Genomic DNA, 12,945 nt, shown 5'->3' on the forward strand with positions numbered 1-12,945 from the left:
CATCCTCCTCTTCCCTCCACAGTGACCCCGGGAAGACAGCCCTGACCCAGGCTGCTGCTGCAACCAGCTCCAGATTCACATTTCCAGCGACCTTCTCTCCAGAATGGCTGGGCAAATATCAGTCTGAGGGTGCCCTTGCTGCCCATGCTGGGGGGCCACCAGGGGCATCACCCTCTACTCTTCCTCTGACCTTTCAGAAACCAAGCTCAAGCCCCTCCAGGCCAGTCACCTGGCTGCCTCCCGCTCCAGCTGGTCTCCTGGGGTCAGCTCTCTTCCTGGTGTCCTTGTTCCAGCCCCAGCTCCGAGCACCCTGGTCCACAGTGCTAGGGGGTGCCATACCCACCTCCGTGCCCTCTGCTCCGTCTAGGACGGCTTCTGCTCCTGGACAGACACTCCTTGGCGGCTGCGGCAGCTCCACCTTACTGCTTCTCTCTCACTGCACTACATCCTCCATGTCGCCTAGCCTGCACACACTTCGCATTTCCGGAACCTGTGGTTTTTGCTCAAGCCATGCCGTCTCTGCAAGACCTTTCTGCTCCCCAGCCACCTCCAGGGCTCAACCAACAGGTGCTTTCAGAAACCCACCCCAGTCTCTGCTAGGAGATTCCTGATGGTCTTTCCTCACCTTGGCTGAGGTCTTAGGCAGACAAGGTTTTCCTGGCTTGACATACAGTTCACTGGGGGGGCGGGGGGGGGGTCCTCCTTCTTGGGCGAGGGGCTTGGCCTTTTTTGCAGGGACCTGGGTTTATCTTCCTTCTCCTATGGGCTGTACTCACTGCCCTGGGGGACAAAGTCCTCCTCGGGCTCAATGCCACTGACCGCCCCCCCACTCCAAAAAAACCCACCCGGGGCTCACATTTCCCAGCTTCAATTTCCTCCTCTCCTGGGCCTTATTCACTAGTTTGTCTGAGGGGCAAATGGGGTCTGTGCTTACTCTGGGAAAAGGGTGCGTGCAGACAGGGGCCTCTTGGGGTAGAAGGCCCAGAACACCACCCCCCACCCCCGCGCTTCCCCTTCCCGGACTTCATGGCCTCCAGCTCTCTCCACCCTGGAACCCCAATTTCTACCATCCCATCCTATCCACCCCTCCATGCTCGGGCCTAAAATCACTTACTCCAAAGGGATCAGCTCTCCTCCCGGGGTGTCTCCCCATGGTGTCAGCTTCCCCAAGTACAGGCTTCTTTGGCTTCGAGAAAGACTGTTCGGCGCCTCCTCGGCACCAGTTCTGCGGCACCCCGCCCAGCTCAGAGCCGCCAGACTTGCACAAGCCCCCGCGGAGGATTTCGCCTGGTACCGGGAGAGAGAGAGCTAGGAGAGCAGTCTCCGGGACCCGCTCTCCATCGCCCTTCCCGTAGGACAGGGGGAGGGGTGTGGCCGCAGCACCTCCCCTCCCCCACCCTGTCCAAGAACTCCTTTGGGGGTCGCAGCCTGACACTCGCTCCACCAGCTCCACCATGGAACCGCCATTTGGCTTTGGGGCGAAGGGTGGCGGCTACTTCCACAGCACAAAATGGGGCACTTGGAGCATCAGCGCCAGTGGGGGGGGGGTTGGGAAATGTCCGCAGAGAGACACCTGCGGTCGTCCCCCACTTCCTCCCGGGCGGTGCTCAGGCCCCTGAGGCATAACAAGACCCCGGGCGCGCAGCTGGAGGGCGCCTCCAGCCGCCGTCCCCTCGGACGCGGGTGGAGACCCCCCTCGGAGATGTCCTAGCACACTTCACATTGCCCCAGCCGACCACGTGAGGGCGTGCCCTGTGTTAGTTCGGACAAATTAAAGCTGGTCCTGCGGGCAGGCCAGGGGCCCCCTGACCGCGCTCAGGGCTTGGGTGGCCGTGGCGCACTCTTGGCTGCCGGCCCCAAAGCTCCGGGTCGCGCGGCCTCCCCCGGGACCCGCGCTATTCGCCCCCAAACCGGGTGCCCCCCTCCTCTCGCGCTCCCGCAGCATAGGGTGCACCCCTCCGTTCCCCTTTGCCGAGCCCTTCCCGGGCGCAGGCCGCCTCTCCGCTGCGCCGCAGGCTCGGGCCCTGTCCGGGGCGCTCGGCTGTGGGCTCGGTGGCGCCCGGGAGGCGCGGTCCGGGAAGCCAGCGGCCGAGGAAGGGGCTGCAAGAAGCACAAGTTAGCGCTGGCTCCAGACCAGGCTGTTGTTGTTCTCAACGTGGTCCGCCATGGAGCTATAAAAGCGGAGCAGAGCGCCCTCTTCACCAGAGCGCAGCGCGCACGCCCAGCGAGCTCCGGCGACAGCAGTGGCAGCAGCAGCCGCGGCGCTCCCTTGGCCGATTTCCCCGTTCCGGCCGGGTCCCGGCTCCAGCCCCAACTGCCCCGACACCCCGCTCCGCTCCGCTCCGCTCCGGCTCCGGCTTCGGCTCCAGCTCCGGCCCCGGCCCGAGATCCCCAGCTCCGGCCGGCCCGGCCCCCGCCCCAGCCCTGCCGCCCGGCCCCAGGCCCGGCCGCGGCCGCTCCCGCCTGGAGCCGCCGCGCGCCCCCAGTCCCCCGGCGCCCCCTCGGCCCCTCGCCTTCCTCTTCCCGGCGCGGCCCCCGGGCTTTCGCGCCCCGCCCGCCACCAACCCGCTCGCCACCATGTCTGTGGAGCTCGAGGAGGCCCTGCCGCTGACGACCGCCGAGGGGGCGGCCAAGAAGGCGGCCAAGGCTGGCGGCTCGGCGACGCTGTCCCCGTCCAAGAAGAAAAAGAACAACAAGAAGAAGAACCAGCCGGGCAAGTACAGCCAGCTGGTGGTGGAGACCATCCGCAGGCTGGGCGAGCGCAACGGCTCGTCGTTGGCCAAGATCTACACGGAGGCCAAGAAGGTGGCGTGGTTCGACCAGCAGAACGGACGCACCTACCTCAAGTACTCCATCAAGGCGCTGGTGCAGAACGACACGCTCCTGCAGGTGAAGGGCACCGGCGCCAACGGCTCGTTCAAGCTCAACCGCAAGAAGCTGGAGGGCGGCGGCGAGCGGCGCGGAGCCACGGCGGCCGCCACCGCCCCGGCGCCCGCCGCGCACAAGGCCAAGAAGGCGGCCCCGGGCGCGGCCGGCCCCCGGCGCGCGGACAAGAAGCCGGCCAAGGGCCAGAAGCCCGAGAAGCGCTCGCACAAGAAGGGCGCCGCCTCCAAGAAGGACAAAGGCAGCAAGGCTAAGAAGGCGGCGGCCGCCGGGGGCAAGAAGGTGAAGAAGGCGGCCAAGCCCAGCGTCCCCAAGGTGCCCAAGGGCCGCAAGTGAGCGCGCCGGCCTGCCGGGTCTTCCCGGCGTTCGGTTTTTCTACCCCAAGTGTTTTGTACGGTTGTCCGGCCGGGCCGCCGCCGCCCCTGCTCTGAGCCGCACGGAGGGCCTGGGGCCCGCTCCATTCCCCTCCTCGTCCCCCCTCCCCCGCCGCCGTAGCGTTTTTTTGTTGTTGTTTTTGCTTTAGATTTTTGAAACGGCCTGGCGACGCCCCTATTGGCTCTCGCCCTTGGCAACGGCCGTCGCCATGGTTACCGGCCCCTAGGCGCCAATGGCCGCGGCCGCGCCTGCTTGCCCCGGCGGGGGCCGCGGGGTGGCGGGGCCCTGGTGCGCCAGGACCGGCCCCCGCGCCGCCCATCCCCACTTCCCACCCTCCGCCTTCGGGTGCGCGACAAACAATCGCTCGGGGCGCGGGCCGCGCGGCCTTCCCTTCATCCCGCCGGCCTTTTTGGGGCACAATAAATTGTTTAAACCTTTGAACCGCTCTCGTTTTCTTCCGAGTGGAGTAGGGATGGGCGCGGTCCGCGCGCGGCTTGGGTTGGATGGGGTCCCAAGAGTCCTGGGCACCACAGATGTTAGCGAGGTAGGCGTGGAGCCTGGAGTTCTCCGCACGGGGTGGTAACTGCGGGGAGGGGGCGGCCGGCTGATCCCGGAGGGAGACTCAAGGGACAGATCTCTTGTGAGCGGAGGTGGAAAGATGCTGAAGATCAATGGTCGGGCCCCCGCTAAGGGGGAAGGGGGGGCAGCCCTGGCTTTTCGGGGTTTGCTGGTCAGGGCCCCTCAGCACGTACAAGGTCGCACCAGGCTGGGCCTTTGCAGAGATCAGTTAATTCTGAATTCACTGAGACTTTGTGTTGATGCGATGAGGATATTGGAAATGTGGAGGCCTTGGGCTCTGGCTCACTGAGCACAGCCCGAGGTGTGGCCTGAGCAAGGCATTGGTCCTCCGCCTGTTGGCCGATCTGGAGTGCACACGGACCAGAGGGTTATTGGACAAGTTGGGAAGAATGATCCACAGCCCCGAGACACTCCGGTGTCCAGTATATGTGATAGTTGTATTTTAAGACCCAACTGAGCCCTTGAGGAATGTTCCTATGAAGAAAACCCTGCAAAAGGAAGGCTCTGGGGCAGTGGGAAGCTAGGGAATGTTCTAGAACAGTGAGTATGTACATGTACCAAGCTGGGTAAGCCTGGGCTGGGGGTAGGTGAGAGACAGAGATGATCTCTGTGTTAGAGACTATAGGTGGGGTGGGGGAAGGGCAATAGGGGAGGGGAGGGAGCATCCCTGGAGAAGCCCCTCTGGCCTGCTGGTATACCTGACCCAGGTCTGGCAGCCACCACTGTCCCCTGGCACACACTGGGGTCACAGGGCAAACCCTTCAGCCACCTACCACCCTGCAGACCCTTCCACAGAGAGCAAGTGGCCACTCCACGTGCTCTTTCTGCTGCCCGCTGCCTCCTGCCTCTGGGAACTGCAGGGCCCCGTGCCAGCATGAGTCTCCCCGGCCTTGTCCTGGGCTGGGCTGTGACAAAGGACACGGTGGGCAAAACCAGCACAGGCGCCTGCCCTGCACAAGCTTCCCTGCCACTGGAGAAGACAAGTCACAGCCAAGTCCCTCTGCCCATCGTTGCTCTCTAGGCAGAAGGTTTGAGAACAAGATGACACCTCCCCCTGAGTATGGAGACCTGCTGACATGGCAGTAGGGGGCCCTGTCATTAGGGCAAAGGAGGAAATGGGATGCTAGCCTTGGCTGCAACTGTTCTGGTTCTGGGCAACTGTGGGCATCCAGGAGGCAGGCAGGAGGCCTGGGTTGGAGACAGCAGGACCATGGTGGGCCGGGGCTGACTGCTCCACCCACCCTGCCAGCCCATGTCCTAGCCACTTGCTGATCAGTAATAGTTTCATCCATGTGCAGTTTTGGGGGGGGTGCCCAGTGCCCTGCCGCAGGGCCACGGGGCCAGCCCAGCCCCTGTCCCACACTGCCTGCAGGGCCAGCTAATAGGCCATCAGCAGCTAGAAGCCAGGCGAGGCCTCGGCCTGCCCAGGATTCTGGGGGATGGTGCTCCTGACCAGCTAAATGTGACCCCTCAGATTCCAACCCCCCTCATCGTTCCCTAAATTGGAAACCCAAGCCCAGATGCCACCTAGGCTCACTGCTCACCCCGGTTGTCCCAAGTCAACAATCTGAGGCCAGGGCCTGAGACTTGGCTTTTTGCTCAGCTCCCAGGTAACTCAGGTTCTGAGAGGGGTTGAGAAGGGGCTGCTAGAGGGGCCCGGGCACATGGACAGTGCACCTGCTGTGTGCAACAAGTCACACGGAGTGGCACCCCTTCCCCTGAGCCCCTCCTAACCAGAGGCCCCCCACCCCCAACCATCTGTCCTTTGCAGACATCTCCTGAGCTCCACGGCCCCAAAGTGCCCTTCAGGTCCTTCGTATTCCACACTGCCTTTCCCTCTTTCCCGCCCAAATCCACGCTTTGTTGCTCATACCATCTGGCTCTCCCAGTGCCCTCCCACTTTGATGCTGCTGTCCCCACCTCTCTCCGTCTCCCAGCTCCATTCCTTGCACACTTGGGCCCCTAGCTGGCTGTCTTCTCCATCCTGAGACCCACCTTTTCCAGGAGCACTGGAGCACCTGTGGACCAGCCCTCCGGAGGGCAGGCCTCTCACTCTTCTGATAATAAAGAACACTGTCATATTTTTCTGGGGACCCAAGCCACCCTACTCTCAGGCCACCTGGCTCTGGGGATCTGACTCTCAAGTCCCAGTAATGTTTATGTGACTGAAGACCTGGCCAATGAGTGTTCAGTTGTTCACTTTGCCACAACCATTGGGTCAGAAATAGGTTCTTGACCACAGTAAGTTCAATGAGAGTCAATCCTGGGACTCTTCCTGGAGCTACTGAGAAAGAGGTGCTCTCTCCCTCAGGTAGGTAGAAGGGGGCCAGAGTTGCCAGTAGCCATCTTTGTCAATCACAGGGAGAGCGCATCTGAAAAAGGAGCCAAGACAGAAAGCTGGAACCATGAAATGGAGACACAGATACCTGAGGACATTAACAGAGCCTCTGGATCCAGCAATGCCTGAAGATAGTTTAGACCTGACTGCCACATGAGCTGATACATTGCTTTTTACGCTGGCTCATTGGAATTGGTTTTTGTCACTTGCAATCTGATCTCTCACTCCTCTGACTCACTTCACCCTCCCATGCTCACATCCTGGACCTTGTCATTCCTTTAAACTGTTCTTCTTCTGAAAGGACTTTCCCAGTGTCCCACTGTTTACCCACAGGCCCCTCCCCTCCTCTCTTCTCAGGGTGCTCACTGGACCCTTCAGCGGAGCTGCACCTGTGCATGGGTCCCATGTCGCTGACCTGCACCCCAAGTTGAAGAATGGATGGCCGTGACCTGCCCCATGTGACCCCTCGGCGTGTGCCAGGCACTGGCACATCTGAGGAAGGCTGCACGGGTCACATCTGAGCCTTGTGACAGCCCCAGCGAGGAAGGTGTTCAAAAGCTGGTCTTGCTGGTTTGGTGCTGGGACTGGGAAGGCTGTATTTTCTGCCCTGACCCCACACTCCGCTCTTGCACGGGGCTTGGGAGCCCAGGACCTGCTGTTGACCTCCTGTGTCTCTTAGACCTCACCGAGGAGCCTCAATTCCAGGTGAACGCTGGAGGCACAGGACACTGTGAGGCTCTGGAGGAGGGCTTCCTGGGGCAGGGGACCCCGGTGCCGGGAGGAAGCAAAGAACCGCGTTTATTTGCTTGTCTATAAAATGGGGCTTAGCATTGGCCCCAGCCTGGGCTCCTCTCTGCACCCCCTGATCAGGAGGGGAGGAGGGGTTGGGTGGGACCAGGTCTCTGGAGGCTGAGGTCAGCGTTCCGGGTCTGGTCCACCATGTCTTTTGGTCTGGGCAAGATTATTTTCCCCATGCCTCCGCTTCCTTATCTATAAATGGAGCCAAGAAAGATTTCTTTTCTTTTTTTTTTTTTTTTTATAATTATTTTTAGCCCTCTACAGCTAGTTTTTTCTTTTCTTTTTTTTTTTTTTTAAGATTTTATTTATTTATTTGACAGAGAGAGACACAGCGAGGGAGGGAACACAAGCAGGGGGAGCGGGAGAGGGAGAAGCAGGCTTCCTGCGGAGCAAGGAGCCTGATGTGGGGCTCGATCCCAGGACCCTGGGATCATGACCTGAGCCGAAGGCAGGCGCTTAACGACTGAGCCACCCAGGCGCCCAAGAAAGATTTCTTTTACTCACCCATCAGCTAACCAGGGGGTGGGAACACACTGCCTCCAGTCAGGGTCTCCAGGTTTCCCCGCCTCCTACCCCCAAGAGTGTACCGCACTTTCCTCCTGTGCCCCTGCCTCCTCCCTCTCATGGGGCTGGGATCTATCTCCCTGCGAACCTCCTCGGGTTCTCAGGTCTGCCTCCTGGGTCCCTAGATCCAACTTCTCCCTGGCCCCGGGACAACTCTGAAGACACTGGAAAGGCCCCTTTCCAGGCTGTGCAGGCCTTATTGACCCATATGATGGAGACTCCACCGAGTGGACTCCTGCGCCAAGCACAGAATCTGATGGGGGTTGGGGGCTCGAGCACTCAGCACAAGGGGTGCTGCCATCCCTCTGTCCCGGGAATGGAACCTTGGTAGATATAGCCAGAGGGCCCTTTAGCCATTCTGGCAGCTCCATTAGTCAAAAGAGGCAGCAAAGAGGCCCTGGGTCTTTCCACAGCAAGTGCTACTGGGGCCACTCACACTTGCAAACGGGGGCATCGATCCTTGCAGAGATACTGGGAGAACGGAATGAGGTCCCGTATGGTCTAGTGCACGGTCACTCATTCAGCGCACACTGGCTGAACAGAGGCAGGGATGGGGACCAATCAGACCTGCTTCCTGTTCTTGAGGAGGATGTGCACGAGGCCAGAGAAGCCCGAGGCTCTGGGGCAGGGACGGTCCAGGCTCCAGCACTAGCACCAGCCCCCAGTGTGGCAAAAACTCCCGAGTCCGCGGAAGGGTGAAAGCGGCAAGTAGACTGAGCGGGCACGAGGCAGGAGGCGTCAGTCCGAGCTCAGTGGAGAAGCAGAACCAGAGGCGTATAGGGCACAGACGCACCTACACACTGGATGGATTGCGGGGCTGAGGAGCCAGTTTCCATTAGGCTGCATTTCTGTGACCGAGGCTGGAGCCTGCGCTGCCCAGACAGGAGGGGAAGATCACGAGCAGGCCGAAACCACACAAGCTGGAGCCCTAGGACAGACTGAAACTTGTGTTGGTTGTTGTTGCCTCTGACCTTGGTGATGAGGGTATCCTGCAGAAGCTGAGACCCTTTGTCATAGGGTTAACCATGCACACACCTGAGTCAGCAAAACTGAAGGAGAATCCAGGGAAAGTCAGTAATTGGTGCTGCTTCACACCAAGGAGGTAAATCACCTGATCAGCAACCAAAATGGTGGCTTCCTTCCAAATCTGGCAAGAACCTTGTGGCCCACCCTACGGGAAACCTATGAATAAGGGAGTTGTGGGAAATGTAGTTCAGCCCGGCCAAGTTGACACACTACAAAGCTGTCCCAGTTCCTCGTTATAAAACGGGCATGTGTGGGTGCCTGGGTGGCTCAGTCAGTTGAGTGACTGCCTTCGGCTCAGGTCATGATCCTGGAGTTCCAGGATCGAGTCTCGCATCGGGCTCCCTGCTCAGCAGGGAGTCTGCTTCTCCCTCTGACCCTCTCCCCTCTCATGCTCTCTCTCTCTCAAATAAATAAATAAATAAAATCTTTAAAAATAAAATAAACAACAAAAACAAAAAAAACGGGCACGTGTGGAAGGGTGAGGAGGAACAAGACTGTCTCAAACACAGATGTGCACAGGCAGGCCAGGCGGGCGGTCTGGCCAACGGGAGGACACAGACCCTACCTGAAGAGGGGCAGTGACTACCAGTTCTGCTGACTGCTTCCCATTTCTCAGACCATATCAGAGCACCTCTTGAAAATGCATCTAAGCTCCCCTCCAGAGGCAGAGAGTGGCTTGGGCCATCCAGGGGCCATCCAGGTGCCTCTGCCCGTGGTCCCAGCTCAGTCATCAGAAGCACCGCTCAAGAATTTTTTATGTAGAAACCATACGCTTTTTTTTGGTGAAACCTCCCACTTGTAAAATGTGGGCTTAAAAAAAGAAATACTCCACATCACAACCATCAGGACAACTATTAAAAAAAAAAATAACACGTGGTGGCAAGAATGCAGAGAAACTGGAACCCTATTGTACCCTGTCAGGGGGAATGTGTTAGGGTGCAGCCGCTGGGGAAACTGTATGGAGGTGCCTCAAAAAATTAAACAGAGAATTATCATATCACCCAGCGATTTTACTTCTGGGCACATGCCCGAAAGAATTGAAAGTATCAACTCAAAAGAGATTTGTATACCCATCGACGGGTGAATGGATAAACAAAATGGGGCATATCCGTATGCTGGAGGATTACCCAGCCTTAAAAAGGGAAGAAAGTCTGACACACGTTATAACATGGATGAAGCGTGAGGACATGTTGCTAAATGCAATAAACCAGTCACAAAAAGACAAATACTGTATGATCCCACTCACATGAAATATCTAGAACAGTAAAAATCATAGAGACAGAAAACAGAATGGTTGCCAGGGGTTGGGGGGTAGACGGAAATGGGACTTGTTAATGGGGACAGAATTTTAGTTTTGCCAGATGAAGACGTTCTGGAGATCGGTTGTACAACGATGTGAATATATGTAACGCTACTGAACTGTGAACTTAAAAATGGTTAAGATGGCAAATTTTATGTCATGTGTATTTTATCACAATTGAAAACAAATACTATTTGGGCCAAACAAAATCATGTGTGAGCTCAGTGTGGCCTGCAGCTCCCCACCTTATGAGATCACTCAACTTGATCTTTTTTTTTTTTTTTTTTTAAGATTTTATTTATTTATTTGACAGAGAGACACAGCGAGAGAGGGAATACAAGCAGGGGGAGGGAGAGGGAGAAGCAGGCTTCCCGCCTAGCAGGGAGTGTTGCCTGGGGAGTCTGCAGCATGCCTCTCCTTCCTGGAGTCCTAGATGCAAGGCGGAGATCCTCATCTATCTCCACATGAGGGGCACTAGCCCAGAGGTAGGTAGGTTCTGGTCTCCCAACAACGAGCATCTGTTTCTCTGGGCTCTTAGGAGTTCAACTGTGAGTACCCACTCTCCTGATTCACAGATGGGCAAACCAAGTCTCCGAGGTGCCAAAGGACTTGGTCAATTTCTCTTGTACTGGGGACCCTGTCATATGGCCTGAGCCAAAGCTCCTTTCCCCAAGGAATGATCTTCCGCCCTTCTCACCGCTTGTTTCTTGCTCTGGCTGAGAAGGGGGAGGGAGGGTGTTCAGACCCAGGTGGGGAATCTGTATCTAGGAGTCCGAGGCCACACATTACTCTCTCGTTCCCACCACCAATCTACCCTCTCCCTGGGTGTTCCCAGCAGCAAACAGGAGCTTCTCCAGACTTTAAACTCCTCCCAGGCTAGGAGCCCTTTAGATTTGCCCTCAATTAATGCCTAGGTGTGTGTCCTTGGCCAAGCCCCTCCCTTGCCTGAGTCTGTTTGGCCTCTCTACAAAGCAGGTTGGGCTTTAAGAACATGGGCTTTGCACTAGGAGATGGACCTAGACAAATGCAGACAGGAGTGGTGTGTGTGTGTGGGGGGAGGTACAGATACCTGTTTATTAGGACCTGGAGTACTGAGGACCCTCTGCCACCTCTAAGGCTACAGAGGAAAGAATCCCCTAAGGCCTGGACCCAAGCCTGGTCACTGCACAGGTAGAGGGGAGGTGGGGCGGGGGGGGGGGGGGGGGGGGGGGAGGAGGCCTGCCATTTGGGAGCCCAGCCAAAGGGGCCAGCCACATTTAGGGCTATCCCACCTGCCCCGGGGGGAAACAGTTGGGGCCCTGGCCTGACTTGGCCACATCGAATGGCAGGTGAAAGCTGCCCTGTTTGTCCCTGAGATTTGTTCTTTAAAAGCAAAGGACAAAAACAAAAATTAAATTTATTTATTTATTTTTAAAGATTTTATTTATTTATTTGAGAGAGAGATAATGAGAGACAGCGAGCACAAGAGGGAAGAGGGTCAGAGGGAGAAGCAGACCCCCAGCTGAGCAGGGAGCCCGATGCGGGACTCGATCCCGGGACTCCAGGATCATGACCTGAGCCGAAGGCAGTTGCTTAAGCCCTGAGCCACCCAGGCGCCCCAAAAATTAAATTTAAAAAGTAATTAAAAACAAAGGACAGGAGATGCTCCACTACTCTAGTAAGCAATCTAAGTATTGGCAAAAGGTGGGATTCATGTGCCCCTGAAATAAGTGAAAATTTGGAGAGCATTTGGCAATACCTATTACAGCTGACACAGTTAAGAAAAAAAAGTATTGCAGAATGAGACGCCAAAGATACCATTTATGTAAACCTGAAAATCAGAAAACATGTTCTCAGGTACAAGAATGTGCTCTTAACATCACATTTATGTGCAAGTAAAACCTGGATGAAAAGGAAACATGCCCCTGAGGACATCCTGTCCTTTCATGTTAAAATGAAAGCCCCCACCACAGTGATTCACAACCCTGACAAATGGCGGAGAGTAATGAAAACAAAGGGAATTTCATTTTTGTTGCTTATTAAATTTGAAGCAAATATGACGAAATAGTCATAACAGTCAACCTTCTGGTAAGTTATCTGTATTTTTAAATCTCTTGGTAATACTAACAACCAAAACCCTACGCAAATCAGCCCAAACAAAACTGGAGGCCGCAGTGAAAACACCCCCTCCTTCAGGGCGCGGGGAGCCGGAGTGCTAACCACCGCAGCCCAACCCCGCCCCTCAGCCGGAAGGCAGGCACTCCAGAGAGGAATTTGGAGAGCAGGGGAGGGGGGGCCACTGCCGTGGTCCACGTCCGGGAGATCCTGGGCTGGCCCCGCGCCCCGCCCCCACGCAGCTCCCCGCCTCCCGAGGCACCGGCTGGGAGGCGTGCCGTGCACTCCCATTAGCAGGAACAGCGCCGGAGCTCCCCTCTGATTGGTGGAAATTGCGATCCTTGATTTGCATAGGGCTTGGGGCCAGCGCCCCTGCCTACCGTGGCTGCGTCTGCGCGGGGGCCCAATCGCAGTGGGCGGCCTGCCACCCGAGGAGCGCTCGGAGCCCGTTCCGCCCCGTCTCCCCCGCGCGCGTTGGCCCACTTCCGTCCAGAATCCCGCGCAGCGTTTTGCGGTCCTGGTCTCCCGGACGCCCCAAAGAGGAAGTTGCGGAGCGGCTCCTGGCGCTCCTGGAGAGCCTTCTGTGCCCCACCCCGGGATCCATGGGAAGGCCCCTTCCTGTCTCAGCGCCCCGCGTGCTCTCCCCGCGGCCTGTGCACTCTCTTCCCCGAGGCTTGCGGGAACCTTGCTGGAGCCCCCATCGACGGCGGCCCTGGCTCTTTGTATGCCCTCAGGGCGCGCGCGCGCACACACGCGCACAATTCCCAGGTGTAGTCATTTGTGTTAATGCCTGTCGCTCCTTGCCCAGTACAGGGCGGGGCATGTAGTAAGTGCTCGCATTCACCTAACAAGTAGTTACACGTCATTAACATTGGGAGAAAATAACGGTGAAAAAGTGGCCCCTGCTTTCAGAGAGCTAATGAGCCGCGTGGGGAGACGACAAGACAACCATTCCAAATAATTATAAAGTGGTTCAGTGCCAAGGAGG

At 57.6% G+C, this 12,945-nt stretch overlaps 1 protein-coding gene across 1 annotated transcript; it reads left to right on the top strand.

Moving 5' to 3' along the window:
* The first annotated feature begins 2,462 nt into the window (after positions 1–2,462).
* Positions 2,463–3,696, top strand: LOC110584897 (histone H1.10). The gene has a single exon (XM_021695083.2). The coding sequence runs from the start codon at positions 2,578–2,580 to the stop codon at positions 3,217–3,219; it is 642 nt and encodes a 213-aa protein (XP_021550758.1). The 5' UTR covers positions 2,463–2,577; the 3' UTR covers positions 3,220–3,696.
* The last annotated feature ends 9,249 nt before the right edge of the window (positions 3,697–12,945 follow it).

This window comes from Neomonachus schauinslandi, chromosome 1, assembly GCF_002201575.2.
Source record: "Neomonachus schauinslandi chromosome 1, ASM220157v2, whole genome shotgun sequence".
Lineage (NCBI taxonomy): Eukaryota > Metazoa > Chordata > Mammalia > Carnivora > Phocidae > Neomonachus > Neomonachus schauinslandi.

Excerpts from the sequence above, each read along its gene's own strand:
- LOC110584897 (XM_021695083.2), top strand. The coding sequence starts at position 2,578 with ATGTCTGTGGAGCTCGAGGAGGCCCTGCCGCTGACGACCGCCGAGGGG.